The sequence below is a fragment of the Pseudopodoces humilis genome, chromosome 8 (genome assembly GCF_049639895.1).
Source record: "Pseudopodoces humilis isolate 2021_Gansu_Grassland_sample_001 chromosome 8, ASM4963989v1, whole genome shotgun sequence".
Classification (NCBI taxonomy): domain Eukaryota; kingdom Metazoa; phylum Chordata; class Aves; order Passeriformes; family Paridae; genus Pseudopodoces; species Pseudopodoces humilis.
In genome coordinates this window covers 36,875,680-36,897,256 of record NC_142207.1, presented here as the reverse complement: position 1 = coordinate 36,897,256, position 21,577 = coordinate 36,875,680, and the positions used below count along the sequence as shown (strand labels likewise).

At 43.8% G+C, this 21,577-nt stretch overlaps 1 protein-coding gene across 8 annotated transcripts in view; it reads right to left on the bottom strand.

Annotated features, from left to right (window-relative positions):
- Positions 1-21,577, bottom strand: part of TRPM8 (transient receptor potential cation channel subfamily M member 8) — a 77,844-nt gene that overhangs the window by 24,686 nt on the left and 31,581 nt on the right. For 4 of the 8 annotated variants that reach the window (XR_015773068.1, XM_088058691.1, XM_088058696.1 and 1 more), the window contains 10 exons: positions 15,728-15,793; positions 13,891-13,941; positions 11,861-11,989; positions 10,958-11,235; positions 7,360-7,464; positions 5,997-6,070; positions 4,441-4,597; positions 1,373-1,550; positions 868-1,040; positions 93-267 (listed from right to left, as the gene is read on the bottom strand). Coding sequence is in view for 7 of the 8 variants with exons in the window: in XM_088058691.1 (XP_087914817.1) it covers positions 93-267; positions 868-1,040; positions 1,373-1,550; positions 4,441-4,597; positions 5,997-6,070; positions 7,360-7,464; positions 10,958-10,999 (904 nt within the window). In the remaining variant the exon portion in view is untranslated. Of the gene's footprint in view, positions 1-92; positions 268-867; positions 1,041-1,372; positions 1,551-4,067; positions 4,106-4,440; positions 4,598-5,996; positions 6,071-7,359; positions 7,465-10,957; positions 11,239-11,860; positions 11,990-13,890; positions 13,942-15,727; positions 15,794-21,577 lie in introns of those variants that run through there. The other 4 variants (XM_088058693.1, XM_088058695.1, XM_088058692.1 and 1 more) reach the window with 3 other exon arrangements.

The window sequence follows — 21,577 nt, the reverse complement described above, 5'->3', positions numbered from 1 at the left end:
AGCAGCCACAGGATGCTGCCACTACTTTCTTATTCAAAGAAAATCACTGTGGAACAGCCCCAAAGCAGGCACAGACATGGGAAGGAGGATACCTGGGATGACCCGCTCCGAAATGTACTTCTCCAGCTGGGTCCGCACCTTGGCCTCTGTCGTGGGGTGCCCGTGGGTGCCATTATCAACGAGCAGGAGATGGGTGTGGTTGTTGTCCAGGCAGTACAGGGGGTCTCTCTTCAGGTCATCCATGATGTAGTGGGCCAGGAAGCTCCCCTAGGGTACCAGCACCGCGCTTGACAGAGATTCAAGGGCAAGGACACACCCACCTCATTTATGTGGTGGGACAGTTTTTTAGAAGTGTTCTATCATGCTGAGTGGACAAAAGACAAGGGGGGCGATCCCAGGGCATCTGACAGGTTGGATGGCAGTGTAAATGAAGATCCTAAACAGCAGCAGCAGGTACCACGTGCCTTAGCTCATGGGAATCCCTACTGTGGGAGAGTGCAGGGCGATTTCAGAGGTAAAATAACCATGGGAGTGGTTATTCCCTAAAGCAGTGCCAGACATGGAGTTAGAGCAGCTGAACTCACACAGACATGCCAAAATCTGGCACAGCTGAAATCCTCCTCACCAGGCCTGATGTGTGTGACTAACTTGGGTGTGAGAACATTTTACTTTCCTCCTGTTCTGGGAAGAGAGCTCCTGACATTTTGAGGCCGAGCCTCCTCTTTCCCTCCCCACCAACCCACCCACATATCACTTGAGGACGTGGTTTAATACATGGTGGTAGTGCTGGCTGAAACCTGGACCTGACAATCTCAGAAGTCCAAGTTTTTCAGCCTTAACCTCATGAATGATCCCGTTTGTTCTTACATCACTGTCGGCCGTGCGGATGAGGGTTTCCCGGTTGGAGATCATGCCCCAGGCCGCGATGCCGATGGCCACCACGTTCTCCTCGGAGCTGCGACTGATGGTGTTGTCTCTGACCACCTCCCCAATATACTTCATCAGCCCGTAGTGCGTCCCCCCAGTGAAAATCCAAGCTCCTGGAACAACACCCAGTCAGAACAGAGCCAAACACCCACCCTCCCACGGCATTAAAGACATAACCCAGACCCTCTTTGTGACCTTGGGGGTTTCTTCAGTTAAGCACATAAGAGATGCTACACAATTCATCCTGTGTTAGCACAGGCTACTTTTACCTGACTAAATCCCAATCCTGTTACTTCCAAACCATTAATGTCACACATGTCCCAAGTGCAGCAGCCAAGCATGAGCAAAAGGAACACTCTGCTTCCCCACAGAGCCTTTGAGCTGCTACCTCTGCAGCCCTGTTGTGCAGCAATGAAGTAGCAGAGGCACAGAAGCAGGTGTTTACCCTTGGACTGGGCGATGTAGATCAGCCTGCTGAATATCTTGCGCATGCGGGGCTTGAGCGCGAAGTTCTTGGCGCCGCCGGTGACGGAGATGACGAGGTTTGGGGTTTTCAGGTGCCAGTGCTGGGTCATGAGATCGTAGAGCGTCTCCGAGTCTGTGTCACACGACAGGCGGATGTACTTGGGGGAGAGAAAATTTGGAACAAACATAGCAGGGGATAAATCAAGGAGGTTGTGAAAAACCCAGGGATTGCATTTTCCTCTCTGCTGCACAGCGTTGTTCCAACATCCAACAGATGAAAGGCAAGGTGATGATGAAATCCCTGTTTCTTCCTCTGAAACACCTCTTATCCTTCCCCTACAACCAGGCACCCAACCCACCTTCCTCTAGAGGAGGCAAGAGCAGTGACCTCGAGCTTCAGAGGAACTCTGCAAGGATGAACACAGCACCACTACAGCAACGAACTCCAACAGTGCTATTTAAAGCTTAGATTATCAATCAGTGGCAGCATCCTTGCAGGTGAGCCAATAATAACAACAGCTGTATTTTGATGACATTATTCAAATAAATTCCAGGCTCCATGAGAGTGGTGTCCCTATCACAACACATCCCCATTCCAGTGCTTCAGGTGTAACACAAAACAAATACATCAAGTTTGTAGTAAAGCTTGAACGCTCTACAAAGATGCCAGAAAGCACCAAGAGAGATAATCTGGCTTCAGGCGGACTCAACATGTCTCCATTTACATAAAAGCTTCTCTGGCCTTGTCTTACTTTGCTTTTCAAAAGCCTCTTCACACTTCCATCACTTTCGGAAGACATTCATGGCTGCACAAGCCAAATCAAGAGATGAAAAGCAGTAGCTGGGACCTGAATCACAAAGGATTTTGCTTTGATTGCCCAGTATTTGCAGGAGAGCAAAATGAAAGGATTCCTTTGAGGAGGAGGAAATGTCCCCACCTAAGAGACACTGAACTTGAATAAAAACATTCATGTGTTCCAGGACAGGCTCCCAGAAGGAGTTAAAAGCATTTAGGGCATCACAGAGGGTGCTGAGCAGGCTCCAGCAGCTACACAGGAGAGCTAAGGGACTCCCACAGCTGCTGCCCTAAGGAGCTTCAGCAGCATGAAGCTTTGGGTGTTTTACTGGAGAGGATCCCCTATAGGAGATGAGGAAAATTAGCTGGGCAGCCCTGCCCACAGCAAACCTGTCAGCTCCACTCCAGCATGTGAGCTCCTCGGCTCAGCACTTCCCTCCTCCGAAGTACAATGGTGCCATCTCCTGGATGCTGCTCCCAGAGCACGGCCGTGGTTCAGGGAAGCCTTTTTGGGGTTTGGGCTCCCAGAACATTAAATGCATTTTTAATGCATATTTAATGGATGTTACGGGGTCTGAGCAGCGCAGCAGAAACGAAGAGCTCAAAAGCTGGACTTACAGAGGATGAGATTTTATAGAATCCCAGAGCGGTTTGGGCTGGAAGGGAGTTGAAAGCTCATTTAGTCCCATCCCTGCTATAAGCACCTTCCACTATCCCAGGGTGCTCCAAGCCCCATCCAACCTGGCCTTGGACACTTCCAGGGATCCAGGGCCTGCCCACCCTCACAGGGAACAATTCCTGCCCAATATCCCAACTAACCCTGCCCTGTGGCAGTGGGAAGCCACTCCCCCTTGTCCTGCCACTCCATCCCTTGTCCCAAGTCCCACTCCAGCTCTCCTGGAGGCCCTTTAGGCACCGGAAGGGGCTCTGAGGTCTTCCTGAAGCCTTCTCTTCTCCAGGTGAGCACCCCCAGCTCTCCCAGCCTGTCCTCAAACCTTGTTCTGGGTCTGTTCACATCTCCATTCGCACAGAACTTTTTAGGACTCGTCTGTCCTGAAAAGCACAGTGCAGGGTATAACTTCCCATCCCTCACTGATAATTGACAGCAATTCTTAGGTCACCCTGAGTTTGAAGTCCTTCCTGCTGCACATCAACAGCAAATACTTGGCAATCTTCAGGAGCAGCAGGTGCCTTGCTGTGTAGGGAATAAGAACAGGGAATTGAGATATAATTCCAGCCAACAGTCCAATGGGATGGACTGGGAGACTTATATGTAGTGTTTGAACAAAGTATGCTCTGAAATATGCACAGTGGCCTTGAGAGTCCACATGAAACAACTGAGGGCACATGAACTCATTTTCAAAGCTGGAAGTGGGGAAGACACAACCCGAGGAAAGAATATTTAACATTTGAGAAGTCTGAAATATTGCAACGGAGCAAAGCACTTTTTGTTCCAGTACAGTCACACAGCAGCTTACAAAGTAGCACAAAGGTAAAATGTGCATATCAAAAAATACGTGAAGTACACAGATCTGTTTAAGTGTGATTTGAAACTTTTGGTCTCATTTCCCACTCAAATGCCTCTTATTTCTGCTACTTTGCATAAAACAAACCAAATTAATTTACATATCGGGCTCTGATTTTCCTCATTTGATTGTCCCAAGCAACCTGCACTGGTGTTATCAGCCATTGAGAGGAAGCAGATGAGCTCAGCCACATGTGACTCCTCACAAGCATCAGTATAAATCACCAGAAACAGCAGCTATTTTCTTCTTCCCACACGCCTCCACTGTCCCCACTCCAAGCAAAGACACAAGGAAAAAAAATAACGAGTAGGAAAAAAAACTTTTGAAGTTCCACAGATATCTACCTTACTTACATCCCTCCAGAACTTAATCTCATTGCTGCATCTCCGCCCTGGGAAATACACAACATTCAATTGGTTGTAGGCCTGAGCAAGCTGGTCTATACAGATATAAAATAATACCTGAATATCACCCTCGTTCACCCACACTCCTGCCATGCCTGGAAAGAGATAATCTCTTTTCACTCCCATCACCAGCCTAAACAACAAGTAACACAGAGGGAATTGGGCTACAAGGGACACAAGCTTGTTTCTCAAGCCCTGAAAATAGATAACAAAGCATATCTCCTGCCACTGGAATAACATCCATTTCACCTTCTCTGCTTTTGAGGACCTCCCACTGGTACTCAACAGGGGCCTCATTAATATCCTTAATATTTCCACCTACCTTTCCTCTTTTTCCCAAGTTTTCAAACTGAATGTCCCCAAAGGCATCAGTAGGAAGCTCCTTGGTGTGCTTCTTGTAGTTCCATTTTTCAGTGGTGTTAACCTGGGTGCCCTCTATGTGCTGATTTTCAGGGTATCCACATTTACACAAGTTACCCCTGAAAGAAGAGTGAATAGACACGAGACCCCTGAGGAATCCTGAGCACTGAAAAGCGAGCTCTGACAGCAAGGAAAGCAGCAGGTGGAGCTACAGAACCAGCTGTGTGTGGGACCCTACTGGGATTTGCCACCTGACAAAGCAGATCCTGCTTCCTCCCAGCACTGGGAAGTGGAACATAGCTCGGGAACCAGGCTGTGCTGAGGGGTTTCTTCCCCTTTTTGTGCTCTTAACCACACAGGACGAGTTCACTGCACCTCCTCTCCCTGGTAACAAGTGACAGGACAAGAGGAAAAGGCCTCAAGTTGTGCTAGGGGATGTTCAGATTGTACATCAGGAAAAAACAAAAATCATGGAAAGGGCTGTCAGGCATTGGTACAGGCTGCCCAGGGTCGTGGTGGAGTCACCATCTTTAGAAGTATTCCAAAATCAGGTGGATGTGGCACTTGAGAACTTGATTTAGTAGTGGTACTGGGCTGACTTGATTTTAAAGGTCCTCTCTATAGCCCACATTTCTGCTTCCTCAGAGGACACAGAAGGGGTAATTAATTGCTTGACTCCTTTAGAAAGGTTTCTTCTCCTCTGCTGTACCTTGCAAATGAAACCATCTTGCCATAAAAATATCTAGACAAAAGTAAGCCAGCAAGTTCTGCAGTGCTCTCCCAGAGGGCTTGCAGGAAGTGAAGCTGATGAGAACCAGCTCCTCCATACTTTGTTGGTGCCTTGCCAGACATCCCATTTTTGGTGGCAGAGGAGGACCCTAAGTGAGACCTTGTGAAATGAGACCAATTTCCCTCCCTCTCTCTGAGGCATTTTTCCTCCCAGCTTCAGAGAAGAGTGGTGTCAGAGAGCCCTCAGAGCTCAATATTAGGATTTCTGCAGCTGCATCAGTTTGATCACTTTTCTCCTGAGACTAAAAAAAACCAAAAAAACCACAAAGCAATGTTATGGTCCTCAAACTAGCACTGCACTGGTACTTGTGCCTGAAAATGGAGCCAGTTTAATATCCTGTCTTAAGAGAACATCAGCCTGAGCAAAACCTAGTGCCTGTGTAAGGCCTGTGCATGAAACTTGTGATTTGGGCTTAAAAGGAAAATTTAACTTATGCAAACCTCTGATACATAGCTTGTCATATACATCAATGCCAGTGCTGCATCAAAGCACCTATATATTGCCTCAAATCCTAATTTGATATTAAACCCTGTGACAGAGCTGCTGGAAGATCAGATCAGTTTTGCATCGAGTTACTTGTGGAATAACTCTAACAAGGGGAGATTGTACTGCTAGATCCAGACTCTGAACAAAAAATCCCAAAACTCGACTCTCTGCCTTTGCAGATAGAAATCCCCTCATCTACCAGCCCCCCATTCTTGAAAAACAAGAGGAAAGTATCTCCTTACATTGACTTGGTGTCCTTTGTAAAAAAGACACATTCTCTCTTCTTAAAGTTTTCTTGGATGAAGTTGGCCAAATCCTGGAAAATATTTTTTAGAAGTTTATTTCTGATAACTCACGAAATGGAAGAGATCTCAGTAACAGCACAGTCAGTGTGAACACAGATACTGCTTAAAAACACTGTGGCAAACCTTCCCAATGCTAAAGAAACCCTAATATTAAAAACAGGGAAGACAGGGAGGTTCTTTAGGGTAGGGGCTGTTTTAATTCAACACACAAAGACCCCAGCAGGAGTTCAGAACAACTTCAAGTCCTCCTTTATGGGAGCTCAGTGGAATGCAAAGCTTGTTTAACCATTAACTCTCCTATTAACCTTGAAACTCCCTGGAGAAGCTTTCACACTCGGGGAATGCAAATTCATCCCTGATCTGCCTCTTCCAGCTAACAGAGAAATTCTCACTCACTGATAAAGGACTGGGGGGTTTTGTTTGCTTTCAAGCACAGCTTAGATTTGCAGGGCAAGATTTCACTCGGGACACAAAGGGAAGACATGCAGCTATAGTTTAATTTACCCATTTGACACAACACTTGTGGTTAAACAGCAGGTAGAAGTAGTTATTCCAAGTAAAAAAAAATTATATTATAATATTATATATTTTATTTATAGTATTATATGATATTTATAATATTGTATACTTAAATATTAAAATATAAATATTTAAAATATAAGTATTAAAATGTATAGAATACTATCAATTTATAAAATTATAAAATATTACATATAATATATTATTAATATTATCCATTATAAAAATTATAACAGAAAAGCATTATATCCAAAACAAGGAAAATGGAAGGGAACACATTCAACCACTAAAAATCACAACCGGGCAAAACAAAAAAAATAAAAGGAAGGGGAAGCACCTGCTTAAAGTCCTAAGAATTGGCCCTTAAGGCCTTCTGCAAACCCATCAGGAGCAGGGAATCTGCCACACAGTTGCTGGGATCAGCAAATCTTTCAGGCATGAAAGGATGTTTAACATAACTATGTTGGCTGCCCTGGCCATCAAGCTGCAAGAAGAGCTTGGGGTGGTTCTTTATACGGACAAATTTGTCTCTTGCTGCAGCGTGGAAAAGGGTTTAAAACCAGAAGTGATGAAGAAAGCACAATAGAAGAGCTACAGAGTTCAAAAGGAAGAGCAATACCCCCTTAGAGTTCCACCATGTCACCTGCTGCTTGAAGGTGACTGGTCAGGAAGATTTCTCCAGAAAGGGGAAAGTGACAGATCCATCATCCTGCTCCTGACTTGTCGGAATCCAGCACCACGGTGGCCCCCTCCCAAGACCCAGCACGTAGCAGGTACTCACAGCATCGCTGCAAGCCACGTCTATGCTGCGAGACATGCTGGAATAGAGGAGTCTGGAACTCTCAAAATTGCCATTTCTTCGGTGCCTCATGCTGCCCATGGAAACCTGGAAAAGCACGATAGAAGGGGAGATGGAGGAGCACTAGACAACACCAAGGGCACTTTGCACCCTGGCAAGACAAGGAAGAGGTTATTTGAATCCAGAAAAATTAGGAAGGGCATTATTCCTAAAATGTGAGACAAATTCAGAAAAAAAATAAAAAATGTGTTATTTCATACCACAAAGAGGCTTTATCTTTCCCCTCTCCAAAATAACTCCAACTCAATATCTTTGCAGAAAGGAACATACCTTATATTCCATCCCATTCAATTCATTCCCATATTTTAACTCTTGTCTCTGATGAGCAAGCTCAGGACATGCTAATACACATGAACAGTCTTTAATCCAGTGTATTTACAAATTAGAAGGGGATCTTAAGAAGCAGCATTTGAGGCATAGAGGAAAAACTGCAGTGTTAAAGCAGTTGGCCCAGCAGGATCCCAGGTGCTCAGAGGAGCAGCACCCACCACTGATTTCACTCCTGGAACAAGGACAGTCAACATAAGAGTAAGTGGATTTAAAGGATATTGGATCCAAAAGTTAGGAAGTGATCTGTAGAAGCAAACACATTTCAATTGCCCTCTCAAGCAGATCCCTGTGTTGAAGTTGCTGTCTTTGAAGGAGCATCACTGCACTTGCAGCAAAGCACAGAACAAAACCATATTTATTCTAATGAAAATATCTCAATTCCCTTCATGCTACTCTGTGAATAATACTGGAAAAGGTCTTTTCCTGAGAGAAAAGCTGTCAGCCAGTGAACATGGGGAGCTCACAGCCTACTTGTGCTTCCACCACTGTTTTCTCTCCGGCCTTTTCCCTGGCTGTGTGCTCTGGGTTTGCCTCTGGGGTGACACTGCCACTGCAGGGCACACAAAGCACCCCTCCCAGGCACAGCAACACTGAAGCATCATCCTGTAAACACAGAACTCCTGAGAGCCAAGAACCAGTAAGTGTGAAAATCTCCTTGGGGCACTCAACACAGTAGGAATGCCACAGGCAGTGGGAAGGTGCAGTTGTAAACAGAATGATAGAATGTGATGTGAGCAAGCCCCCAAAGCAGTAGGAAAAGGCAAGATTCCACAAAGACATGTATATTTGAGTGTTATAGTTATTTTAAAAATCCTTTGAAAAACATTTTGTGTTGAGGGGGAGCATGATTGACTCACTGTTGTTTACTGTGCGTGGCAGAAGCCCTCAGCTACTTCCCCCAAATTCTGCAGCACGCCTGGGGATCTGTGTCACTCTATCACTGATAAATGATGGAAGAGCACAGGAAAAAAAAGGCCTCTCCCTCCATCCCAGCTCCTGCACAGAATAGGAATGATTTCAACCCAAGAAAAGAAAAAAAAAAAAAAAAAAAAAAAAGGAAAGTGAATGGCTGAAAGGGTAGGCCCAGAAAAAGGGGGATAAAATGAAATCCAGCTGGTGGCCAGTCACCACTGCTGTTCCCCAGAGCTCAGTACTGGGCCCAGTCCTGTTTAACATTTTTATCTTCATCAGCAATTGGGATGAGGGGATCCAGGGCACCCTCAGGAAGTTGCAGACACCAAGCTGATGGGATTTGGATCTGCTGGAGGGCAGGAAGGCTCCACACAGGGATCTGCACAGCCCGGATCCACAGGGCAGGTCTGGTCCTTGGGTCACAACAACCCCGTGGAACACTGCAGGCTCAGGGAAGAGCAGTTGGAAAGCTGGGAAAGGCTCTGGCAGTGTTGGTGACAGGGCTGAATGTGAGCCCAGGGGAACAAGAGGCCGATAGCCCCTGGGCTGTGCCGGCCATGGTGTGACACAGCCCCGGCTGGCCCTGCTGAGGCTCCTCCGGCCAGAGGGACACCGAGGGGCTGGAGCATGTCCAGGGAAGGGAATGGAGCACCAGGAGGGGCTGAGGGAGCTGGGAAAGGGGCTCAGCCTGGAGAAAAGGAGGCTCAGGGGGCCCTTCTGGCTCTGCACAACTCCCTGCCAGGAGGGGACAGCCAGGGGGGTCAGGCTGTGCTCCCAGGGAACAGGGACAGGCTGGGCCAGGGGAGCTTTAGGTTGAATATTAGGAAAAATTTCATCGCTGAAAGGGGGTGTCAGGCATCAGAATGAAGAGGTTGCCCAGAGCAGTGGTGGAGTCACCTTCCACAGAGCCCCACCACAGCTATTTGGGATTGTCAGCCCAGAGGCACAACAACTACTACCCCCTTTCCTCTGAAGCCCTTTGTTGTGTGATCTCTTCAGCAGTGACTCCAAAGTGACCGAAGAGGAAAACCCAACTGACAGAGAATAAGCGACCCAAACCTGCTCAGCAAAAGTAACTGATAATGTGGGAATGTTTATTCCAAAAATGTTATCTCTGACAAGACAGGCTTCTCAAATAGAACACTAAGGAACAGAGGAAAGCTGTACACAAAATACAGAGAGGCTCAGAGGTGGCACACATCACAGAGACATGAAAAAACACCTTGATAGTCACAGGCAGCAAGAAACTCATGAAACTACAACTTTACAGCTGATAAGGATGGAATTCTGAGGTTTAAGGACACAGGCAACTCTGCACTGGGAGATGTATTTCCTAATAATCCAGAAAGCAATTCTTAATATTTCATATGATTTAATGTTCAGTGTAAAGATGGTTTTAAATCTGTAATTCAAGATAAAAGCCCCACTGAAGGAAATTACACTTAGGTCTGGATCTCTGCAACTTATATATTGACAATTTTACTCTCTTTGTTGATTTGTTTAATAAAGTTTAACACCAGAAAAGTGACTATGGACATAACTGCACAGAGAGAAGATTAAAAGGAAACAAGGGCATTACATTATTAATTCCAAATGCTACAGGATTTCAAGTTTGCCTTGCAGCAAACAAACTGAAAAAAGTTCATGAGAGCACAAAGAAAACCCGATATTTAATTTTAAATTCTGAAAAGCCTCATTGATAGCACAGTGTTTAGCTGATACCAGTGAGCAATGCTCATTAACTCCATGAGTGTTGGAGATAACACAGCAGTTATACATATTTTAAAAGATGTGGCACAGCTGCAGTCCACTGGCAAACTATTCTTTTTCTCTCACATTTCCAATCCATTAAATACATAAGATACTCAATGCATTGAAGCAACACATTGAGAACAACCATTGGATAAATTCCAAAATAATCCTCTAAAGTGGAAGACTCTAAGTTCCACAGCAATTCAAGGAGCCACATCCAAGGAAATCTTCAGCTTGAGCTGACTTAAGGAAAAAAAAAAAGGCATCTAGTTCTAAAGAGACAAATTAAGAGGCTTTTAGAAACTTGCCTGCAAGTAAAAAAGCAAGCCCAGCTCCATTCTCAGGAAGCTTCCAGATAAACATAACCACTATTTACATTAACAATTCCCAACACTGGCTTTATGTGAAACCACTCCAACAGCAAAGAATGTCACATAACTCCAGCTGCACCCACAATTTCAGCAAATTCAATGTATATTCTCTTAAGGAGAGAAAAACCAACACTGAATCAGCAGCACAGACTTACCAAAGTCTCCAGAATACGCCCCAGGACTCTTTCTGCAATCATGACTCCAAGAGGAAGGCTTTGAAATACTCGAGCTGGCAAAGCCCCACCTTTATCTGTGTCATGCCTTCCTTTTAAAGGAGGGAGGGATCAAGGCCAGGAGCGGGGAAGAGCAGAATTATTCACCAGTTCCTAATGAAGGCTTAATTGCAGCAGGGTGCAGGGAATAGCAGCTGCAGGTTGTTTCTAAGAGAGATGTTGTCCCACCTGCTGCCCACGGACTGCAGGAACAGAGAACGCTGCTGATCGTTCGTGACACCAACAGCACCAGTAAAAAGCCAGACGTAAAAAAAAAACCAGGAATAAGTAATTAGATTTTAATGTAGCAGAAGATAATGAAGCAGCTGTAAAATGAACACCTATTAATCTAATTTACTACGAGGTTGTTGAAGCACTGTTGAGTGCAATAGAGGATTTAAAAAGTGTTTTTACTCAACAAAAGTCAGACTCAGCTCCTTAATTTTTGGTTTGATGCTCAGCATGGAGTAATCTGGTTTTCTCCTGCCTTTGACTTCAGGCTTTTCACTCAGGTAAAAGCAATTTCTTCTGCTGTGATATAAAGTGACTCCTTGGAGAGATGGATTGTTCCCAGGCCACCTTCCTTGCAGAAAGAAGTGCTGTCCCATTTGCTGCTAGAGGACCTTCTACTGCCTTTTAATCACCCAGTTTGGACCAAAATTAGGCCAGGTTGGATGGGGCTTGGAGCAACCTGGGATAGTGGAAGGGTCCCTCTCCATGGAAGGGGGTGGAAAATTTGAGCTTCGAGGTCCCTTCAAAGCTAAATCATTACAGGATTTTAAGATTCAGTGTCACCTTTCCTTCTGTGATGGAAGGTAGGTTCATTTGTCTTAAATCTCACATTACCTTGACGTATACATCTGCATTTTCACGAATTATCACTTAAGGGTTGCACCCCATATGGCAGCATCCAACAGCTCCCTAAAATGTGTGTGTTGAGCCCAAAGACAGAACACATCCAGTGATCCAGTGCTCCTAAGGAACAGGAAGAAAACAGGAATCAAGGACTTGCAGATAAACCTGAGAATGAGCTAAATAGCTCCTATGTGTTTTCTGTCACCCCTATTTCCCTAAAGCAGAGTTTTCATGGACAGCAGCAACTATGGTCATGCAGCAACATTCCTGAAGTACTGAACATGAATCTTTACTGTGGTTTATAGCTGCAGATAGTCCTTTAATCACTGACCTGTGAAACCTGCCTGGCTGGCAACTCTCAAGGAAAGTAACTACTCAGTACATAAATGGAGAGCTCAGTTATTCCTTTAGAAATGCTAAGGCACAGTTGAGGAACAAACTCTTCTGCCTGGTCCTCTTAGGTAGAGAAAACCTGGAAAAGAGTCAGATTTTTGGGGACACTTTATGGTTCTCAAGTATGAAATTTGGTATCCCGAACAGAAGTCAAAAATGCTCTCTGGAAGTTTTTAGGGTAAAGATAATATTTTCCAAAGACAAGAGCACCTCCAGGGGCAACAATTCACAGTTCCCAGGATTTCTGCATTCTTGGTCTGAGAACATACACACAGGTATTCCAGATCTACAGGAACATGTTCATATTTACTGTATTCCAGCAAAATCTGGGCTGACTCCAGCAGAGATTTCAGTGAGAGCTTGCCAAACTGCAGAGCATGTCCTGTCTCCCCCAATTCACAGAAGTTATTTAACTCTGGGTTTGGACTAGACAGAGCTATTTGTGAACAACCAAAAGGTGTTGTTATGGATCCTGGCCAAAGAGCTTCGTGTCTTTCTGGTGAAGGAAATAAAACCTGTCATCCTCAGGATCAGAATCCTTGTTATCTATGCAGGAGTCAAAATGCAGCAAGCACTTGAATTACTAAGAAGGGAAAAAACCCACATGTATACAAAAATATTTTCCATTATATTGAGAGCAGTGAAGAGATTGTTCTGCAGCTGAATAAGCCTTATGTTTGTTTAAAAAGAAGTATAAAGCCAGAGAGAATATTTAAGGAAAATGGTGCCTGAAAAGCTACAGGGATTTGAGCCCTGCAGCCCCCACTGTGCAGAAAAAAAAGTTACAGTGGGATTTAATTCAGTGGCTGGCAGTAAATCACTTTCTATCCCAGAAACTGTGAAAGCTTGAGAGGGGCGTTTTATGGTGAAGTTAGCATTGACAGGGTACCTGTGAAATCATGCAATATCACACAATCCCAGAATGGTTTGGGTTGAAAGGGACCTAAAAGCCCATCCCATTCCATGCCCTGCCATGGGCAGGGACATCTTCCACTGTCCCAGGTTACTCCAAGCCCTGTCCAATCTGGCCTGGAACACTTCCAAGGATGGGGCAGCCACAGCTTCTCTGGGCACCCTGTGCCAGGGCCTGCCCACCCTCCCGGGGAAGAATTTCTTGTTATCATCTCATCTAAATGTCTCTTCTCTCATTTTAAAGCCACTTCCCCTTGTCCTATCACTATATTCCTGTGTAATAAATATTAACTGTCCTGCAGAGCTTATTTTGGGGATGGGGGGGTTGTGTGTCTTTTTAAAAGGAAGTCAGTCTCAGTTCACCACACCAAGCAACATTTTTAATGCCAAAGAGACCATCACAGGCTGACAGCATTGAGATCACCATTACTGACCATGAAATCCCTTTTTAGGACCAAGGTTATTTTGGATAAGCTTTGAGCACACACTGTAACAACCTGATCTAGTAGAAGGTGTCACTGCCCATGGCAGAGGGTGGAAGAAGATGAGCTTTAAGGTCCCTTCCAACCCCAAACCATTCTAGGATTCTATAATTATTATCCCACTGCTTCAAGGCAATGTCTTACTGGAGATTTGTATGTGGGGTTTCAAAGCATAGGCTCCACAGAATAGTTCAAAGTGTGATGGATCAAATAGGCAAAAAACCAAATACTTACTCTGTTGAGTGCTAATCACGACCATTCCCTCATCTCAACTCTCCCCATGGACTGCCAGAGAGAACAAAATGTCAAACACTGTCGTAGAACAGCCAGAACTTACTAATTACAGCAGCTCAAACAAAGCGTTACACGGAGATTCACAAAGAACATTTCTATCCCTAAAATCCCTCTGGATTTCTCTTGCTTTGCCTGCAAGCTGTTAACACTGCTCCTGTTTCTCAGCAGGAAACTGGCAGTGATGCTGCTGCACACAGAATTTCATTTGCTGTGCACGACCTGCCTTCTGCACCCCTTTATTGCTTGTACAAAAATCCACTTCTCCCCTTTTTATCCAAGCTGCAGAAGCCCACCTTGAACAGGGATAGTTTGTGTGTGGCTCCTCACCCTTTCTATGTTGGGATTTCGGATTCATAACCTGAATGGGAACTATAAGCTAACATTTGAGCACTTCTCATCCTCAGAAGCACCTTGAACATAATGAGCATGAGCACACCAAACCTGGGGAGAAATACAGAGAATTATCTGCCATAATAATAATACAGGCAATTTGTTGTCTTAATTTTGGGTTATATGAAGGCATGGTAAAATGAGGAGCCACAGAAGGTCCTCTTCAGTGCAAGGAAGTTCAATGAAACTACTCAAACTAGACCTGAGTCCCACCCAAATCGTAGGTGGGATAAGTCCTGTAGCATACAAATTTGGCAACAAAAGCACAGACAGCACAACTTCTTTGGGGTTTGGGTCTTTACAAATCTTGGAAAGGCCTAAAGAACACTTTTCTGTGGTGACATCTGCTCAAGTTCTGTGTGCAGGCAACACTTTCTGGTTGCTCCTTTCTGCTGCATTCAGGAAGGCAGGAGCACTGCTGGAGACAAACCAAGTTTCATAGAAGATCCCAGCTCCAGTGACTCTTACTCATTTTGAATGGCAAATACTGTTGAATGGCATATTTCCATCTGGCTGCTCAAGTCACTGGCATTTTTAATTTAATATTAATTACTGAGAGCAGTTTTTAGCCATTTACCTAAGGTTGTAACAGGACATTCCATCAAGCCTACAATGACACACTAAAGGACACACCAAAGAGAAAGAACACAAGCTGGTGCAAAATGTCAATGTTTTGGCAATTAGTGATGTTGGAACTGCTCAAAAAGGGATTTTTAATGGAACTGAAATCTATTAGAAGCACTTCTGAACAGTCTGAGTGTCAAACTAGTCTTGCTGAAAGACAAAAGTCTCCTGCAAAATTTAAGTGTGACCCTGCAGAGATAAAGCCCTGATGCTGTGGGACCTTGAAAACGGGGATACAACAAAGTAGAGAGCTGTGGTCCTGCCCACCCTCATCGCCCATCCTGCTGTCCACAAGCATTTAAAGCCCTTTTTCACAATTTACATTCCTAAATGCAGACACTCGGATTTCCTTTCAGTGTGAGAGTGCATTGCATTTGAAGAACAATGAAATAATTCTGATGTGTGTGTCAGCCCAGAAAGCTCTGAAAGTGCATTTTGGTGTGAAATATTAATAGGTAGGAACAGAACACTGGAAGATTCTTTCTGTAAAAGCCCTAAAAATAATGTAAAAAAAAAAAAAAATCCACCAGAAAGAATTATGTAATTTTCAGCTTATCAGTGTTGAGTGACTAGAAATTGTGTACCTTGGGCTTTTATGCACTTTATTTGATGGAAATGATCTGAGAAAGTGTTCATCAAGCTTTAAAAATGAGGTGAGTTGAGGAGGGGAGGTGAATGCTTGAGATCAGCCAAAAAAACACCCAAAACCCAAACAAAAAGCAAGCAAGAAGGCTCTAAACACAGTAGACAACTGAAGACTCACTTCCATTAGTTTCAATGCAGTAGGCTCACACCTTAGCTACAGCTCCATGGATTTCTCAGAATTTAGCTAGGATCAAAATAAAAATGCATTAATGCAGAATATTCCAGTTGATGACAATCACAGGGAGGTCTCAGCAACAAAAACTTTCAAAAGTAAAAAAACCTTCCAATTTAAAGTAATAAATAAACGAAATTATTTTCACTTTTGCATCAGAACTTCATGAAAACCACCTTCATGGAAAGGATTTCAATAATCAAGTATATTTGAATATAGCTAGAATATATAAGGAAAATACCAAGTCCATTGATTTTTTTAAGTCTCAAGACAATATTGTTGCAAGATTCAGAGTATTATCCTTAGTTATAACTGCTGTCACTCACTGTTGTAAAGTTCAGAATTCATCCAAACTATATAATTTTTCTATTTTAAGAGTTTATGCACAATTTCCTGTGCCTATTTTGCATGTACACTGAGATCATACATAGAAATCAAAGCCAGACAGCACAAAGACAAGTGGTAACACCAAAGAAAAAGCTCTCAAATTTATTTAATCCAAAGAAACTCCTCCAGTGAAGAAGTACATCTGTTTCCACAGAGCCATATGACTAAAACACGCTGTCAAATTCATCTAATATTCAGTGAAAATTAACATATGCTTGGCACTATTTCAGTCTCCATGCTCAGGGAGCTGGGTGTAACATGCAAACCTTGCACATCTATTCCAGTCTCACACCACTGTGAGATAATGGTGTGTGTCAGCAGCAGGCAGTAGATTATCCCATCCCAAAAAGCTACACTTAATCAGATATCCAAAGATATCATGGGTAAAATGCCTTTAATCCGTGGAAATCAGAGTTTTCAGAGTAAGTGGGAAGGTCCCTCTAGAGGTCCAAATCAGTCAGAACTAAACCACACATGACTCAAGAGCTCAAAGAACATCAATCCCACTCTCTCCAGAGTTTTTTCTAGTGCTTGAACATCCTCAGGTGGATTTCTTTTCCATGATAAGAAAATCCCAGAATGGTTTGGGTTGGAAGGGACCTTAAAGTCAATCTTGTTCCAAGTCCCTGCCATGAGCCATGAGCAGGGACACCTTCCACTATCCCAGGATGCTCTCCTACTTATTCCTTTATTCCAGCTTGTGTCCAGTGCCCCATTCCTGCACACCTCAGACACACCTGGATCCATTTTCTCTCCACATTCCCACATCAGGAAGCTGCAGATACAATGAAGATCCCACAGCACATTTCCATCTCAAGCTCTCCTTGGGTATTTGGGTTGGAACCCAATTTAATTAATTTCTATTTTTAATTTAATAATTTAATTAATAAAAAGTATTTAAGATACTTTCCAACCAGGAAGATTCCAGGACATTTTATGCACCTAGGGCAGGATTTACCTGGGAGGGGACCAAAAATGTGTGGTCAGGCATTAACAAACTTCTAAGCTATGGAAAAACCCATCAGCCTTTAGGAATATGCTGCCTGTTCCCAATCCCTGACCAGGTCAAGGAGATAACTTTGGTTTCTGTGTTCCTGCTGCCACAGAAGAAATAGGGACAGAAATAACAAATCCTCAATCCCATGGAGATAATATTAAGACAGTACCAGAAGAAATGTTCAGCTGGAAAGTGAGGTTGGAAATCAAAGGAGCTGTGATGTTCACCCCAGATCACTCTGAACAAGTTGCTTTCTAAAAACAACACAGAAATGAGAGGCCAAGGACACCTTTGAGTTTTGAAATTAAAAAGCTGGATTCAGTTGAACTTGCTGAAATACGAAGCAATGAAAAACTAAATGTCAGAAAACAACACAAAAACCCTTGCCAAATTCACAGGCAAAAAGTAGAACAGCCACACTCCAGGTTTCAGGTAGGAAAACCCAGCTGAATTATCCATTTTGAGCAGTCTTCACACAGAAGACGGAACTCCCTGAAGGCTCTAAAATGCTTTGAATTACTTAATAATTTGTTCTCAGCGCAGCTGGTGCTGGAAAAATGAGATTGAGATAAGTAGGAGGATGGGAGGAAACTGCTTCCAAGAAATTTAACTCGGGTCACAGTCAGCAAGAACTGGCTGTCCGTCCCCCCACACCAAGATGGAAATGTGCAGAAAAAGTTTTGAGCTGAAAAGAGTCTTAAAAAAGGAAGCACTAAGGGTAACAGAGTTAGCAGCTCTGACAAGAATTTCAGCACACAGGGAGAGGTGAGGAGGAAGAACTAGAGTCAATGGAAAAAAATCCCCTGGAGGCTGAGGTCAGACTGATTAAGATGCCGTTTCAGTCAATATCCGCTGAAAACCATAGCTGAAAGCAAACAAACACTAAATATACTTTTTTTCAGAGTCTTACAAGGAAAAGACTCTCATGGAAAATGTATGAAGAAGCTTCCAAGCAATTATAGATTGGCAAGGGTATATTTTGTCCCTGACCATTATTTTAATTAATTATTAATCCCCTGCTGCTGTCAAGCCTATGTGCTTAAAACCACCGAGCAGTGAGTTCTTTATAAGGGGTAGTTTAGCAACTTGATTTTATGTCCATCACACAGCATTAAAGTGAAAGATAAGTGATTTAGAGAAAACCATGAATTTGAACCATTCACTTGTACATGTCATTGCTTTCCCAAGCCCATCAGGAGCTTGGTGTCTGGGGTGGTGGGTGGCTTTGATTGACTTTGAGGGTAAAACCAGCACGGGCCCAAGGTCAGGCACAAAGGGAAGTGCATGACTTGTCTGGAGTTTAACTTCTGGAGAGCTTCTGCTTCTGAGACACCCCCAGATTTCATGTGCAGGAGTGGAGGACACAGAGCATCACCTTCACCAGAGTCTCCCTGGTGTCACAGCCAGCTGCACAAAGGGGACCACAAACACCTGTCTCACTCTCCCTCTTACTCTGTTACTAAATGTTTCTAGAACCTTTTAGTTCTGCTTCCAAAATATCCATTTCTGTAAGGCTTGAACTTTTCCCACTGAAAATCTGTCAGGTTTTGATCCTCTGCTTGCCTTTTTTCCAGTATTCTTAGCACAAAAGCAATGCAAAGCATTCACTCGATCTTTCCCTAAAACATTTTGTTTTGGGGAAATCATTCAAGGTTAAAGACAACTCAAAGTCCCAGGAGCAGAAGTTTCCTCCTAAGGACAGCAAGGATATTTGTACTTTATTTACTCTTTGCTGTAGCTGTCTTGGTCCAGCAGTGGCCTGAAGTGAGGCTGGAACAGCTCACTGGGCTCTGTGCTGACACCAGCCTTAGTCCTAACTGGAAGCACAGCCTGGAAAAAGCAGTGGAAAAAAGTATCAGCTGGAAAATGGGGCCAAGATGGGGGCTGAAAAAATGCAAATATCTTCATCCCCACAGTCACATCATTTGATGAGGGCAGGTGAGAGTGTGAGAATGTTTACTCCAGCAAGGTTACCTGACTGGGGACTCTGTCAGCTGAGAATTCCGAGGGGAAAAGGGAGAAACCACAAAGAAATACACTCACAGACCTGACAAAACCACCATGGAGACACTGACAAGGAACAAACCTCACCAGTCCTGCTGATGGATGGGCTGCTCAGAAACCACAGGCACCACTTCCAACAAGATCAGCATGAGGCAGGAATGGTATGTGTCCCTAAAATCCAGCTACTGCAGGAGGCTAATGGCAATGAGGAGCCTTGGAAAAGTGGTGGAGAAGGACAGGCTATAAATAAACCCTACAAAATATGGGCAAAATTTTGCCAGGATTAACCTCCCTACTTGCAATACCAAGCATTAAGGCCTGAGGCTTGGCCTTGGTCTGCCTGAGGGCAGACTTTGCCTACAGATAAATAAGATTTAAAGCTACCTTCCAGGATGTCAAACCCTACAGCAAGTTTGTGAACTCAAAAGTGCTTTAAAATGTAGATAAGGCAATGCTGAAACTGTCTGGGCTTTTCAAGGCAAAAAGAGATTTTAAAGGGGTATTTACTGTGGTTGGAAAGCCCTCTAAGAACATCAGGTCCAAACATTAACCCAGCACTAAATGGTGTCTTTAAGCACCAAGACTGCTTTGATTTGAACACTTCTGGGGATGGTGACTCCACCAGTTCCCTGTGCAACCTGTTCCAATGCCTGACCACTCTTTCAGGAAGAAATCTTTCCTAATATCCAGCCTGAACCTTCACTAGGGCAACCTGAGGACATTTTCTCTGGTTCTGACTCTTGTTACCTGGGAGAGGAGAGACAATTGCCAGTTTTAGACAAATTGTAGACAACTATTTCTGAATCAGAGTAATGGTAACACAGTGGGCCTTTCTTTACAATGGCAAATCTTTCAAACATGGTCAAATTTTCCAAGGTTTCACCTTTGCTTCCCTGCAGACATCTGAAACCAAACCTCATCTTTACGGTTTCACTACACTTACCACCAAACACCCCAGATTTGGGATTTTTTTTCATCATCACTACACAAATTTTGCACATCCAGTTTTATGTTGATTAAAGTTTGAGGACCTCAAAGAGGTTGTGGAATCTTTAGTTTACAGCAAGAGCTGTGTGCTGCGAAGACTTTAAAGAAAATAATTGGGATTATAGGTTATTTGGGAATGCCTAGATCAGGCAGCCATTGCAGACAGATCCTACAGCAAGCAGAGCTTTATAGCTACTCTCCACAAAATGCTGAATTAAGGACAAAACATCCTGACACATTGCAGGAAATCTTGCCCAGTCCCAGAAGGAACCTCCAAAGGAGTGAAGAACCACCCAGCTGCAGCAGTGAATGTCACCTCTTGCTATGCTCCATTTATCTCCCTGCTTGCCACTGATGCTGTGGGCTCCACAGGCAGTGGGGTAATTGTGCCAGTTCCTTGTTCCTCCCCGTTGGAGAGTGGAAGGTGCAGCAGATGTTAAGATGAAGAGAAGTCAAACATGGCCCTGAACCAAAGTCTTGGACCTCTCAGGGCAGTGCTGAGTCTCAGAGAGAGCAACAGCAGCAGTAACTCTCCAAATATTTGCAAGTCTCCAAGTTACTGGCACTGGGAGCCTCTTCTTGTCTCAGGCTCTCACCAGGATACCCCACAAAGACATGGCCCTGAACTTGATGAATAACTGCAATTATTGCTAATTAACAGGCCTTTAAGAGTCAGAAGGAGAAAGGCTGTGAGTGCACTGACAGAGAAGGACTAGAGACATTCCACCCAGAGCTGTGGAAGGAAATGAGAAGGCTATGGAATACTGTTAAAATATGAAAAGGATATTAAAGCCAGCTTCAATTACCTAGACTATAAATGCATATACCATCTGCTAGCAATTTTGTGCATCTCAAAAAGGAGTCTCAATCGAGTCAGCACCATTCAGCCTTTCACACACTGCAAGTGGCAGTATTAGAAAGATCCCTTCTAAACTTCCCCATCTTCCCCACCTCTCCATCTTCTGCAGCCTACCAGATGGCTGAAACCACAAGAGTAAAGAATGTGTTTGAAATCGCCGCTCCCTAATTTAGGAGGGAACGCATTTTTGATCAAATGAAAAAAAAAGAAAAAAAAAAGAAAAAAAAAAACAACAAAAACATTTATGATTTCCAGCTTCTCTAAAGCTGCAGAGAAAGGTTTTCACTCTGACAACTTGTATTAGCTGGCCTGGAATCTGCAGGCAGCAACATTTAAGAAGCAATTTGAAACTGAAAGAGTACTTTTGGGGAAAGTGTCTCAAATGTCAGACAGATCTATTAAGACAGCTCTTGACAGACTAATCTATAAGCCTTTCTTTTTTAGTGTGAGATTTGTATCGATTTTTAAAATAGCAATCCCATTACTACACATTAACAGCATGGATAAACATCTCTCCGAGTATTTAGGATTACACCAGGACAAAGAGAGAATGTGAGGGCAG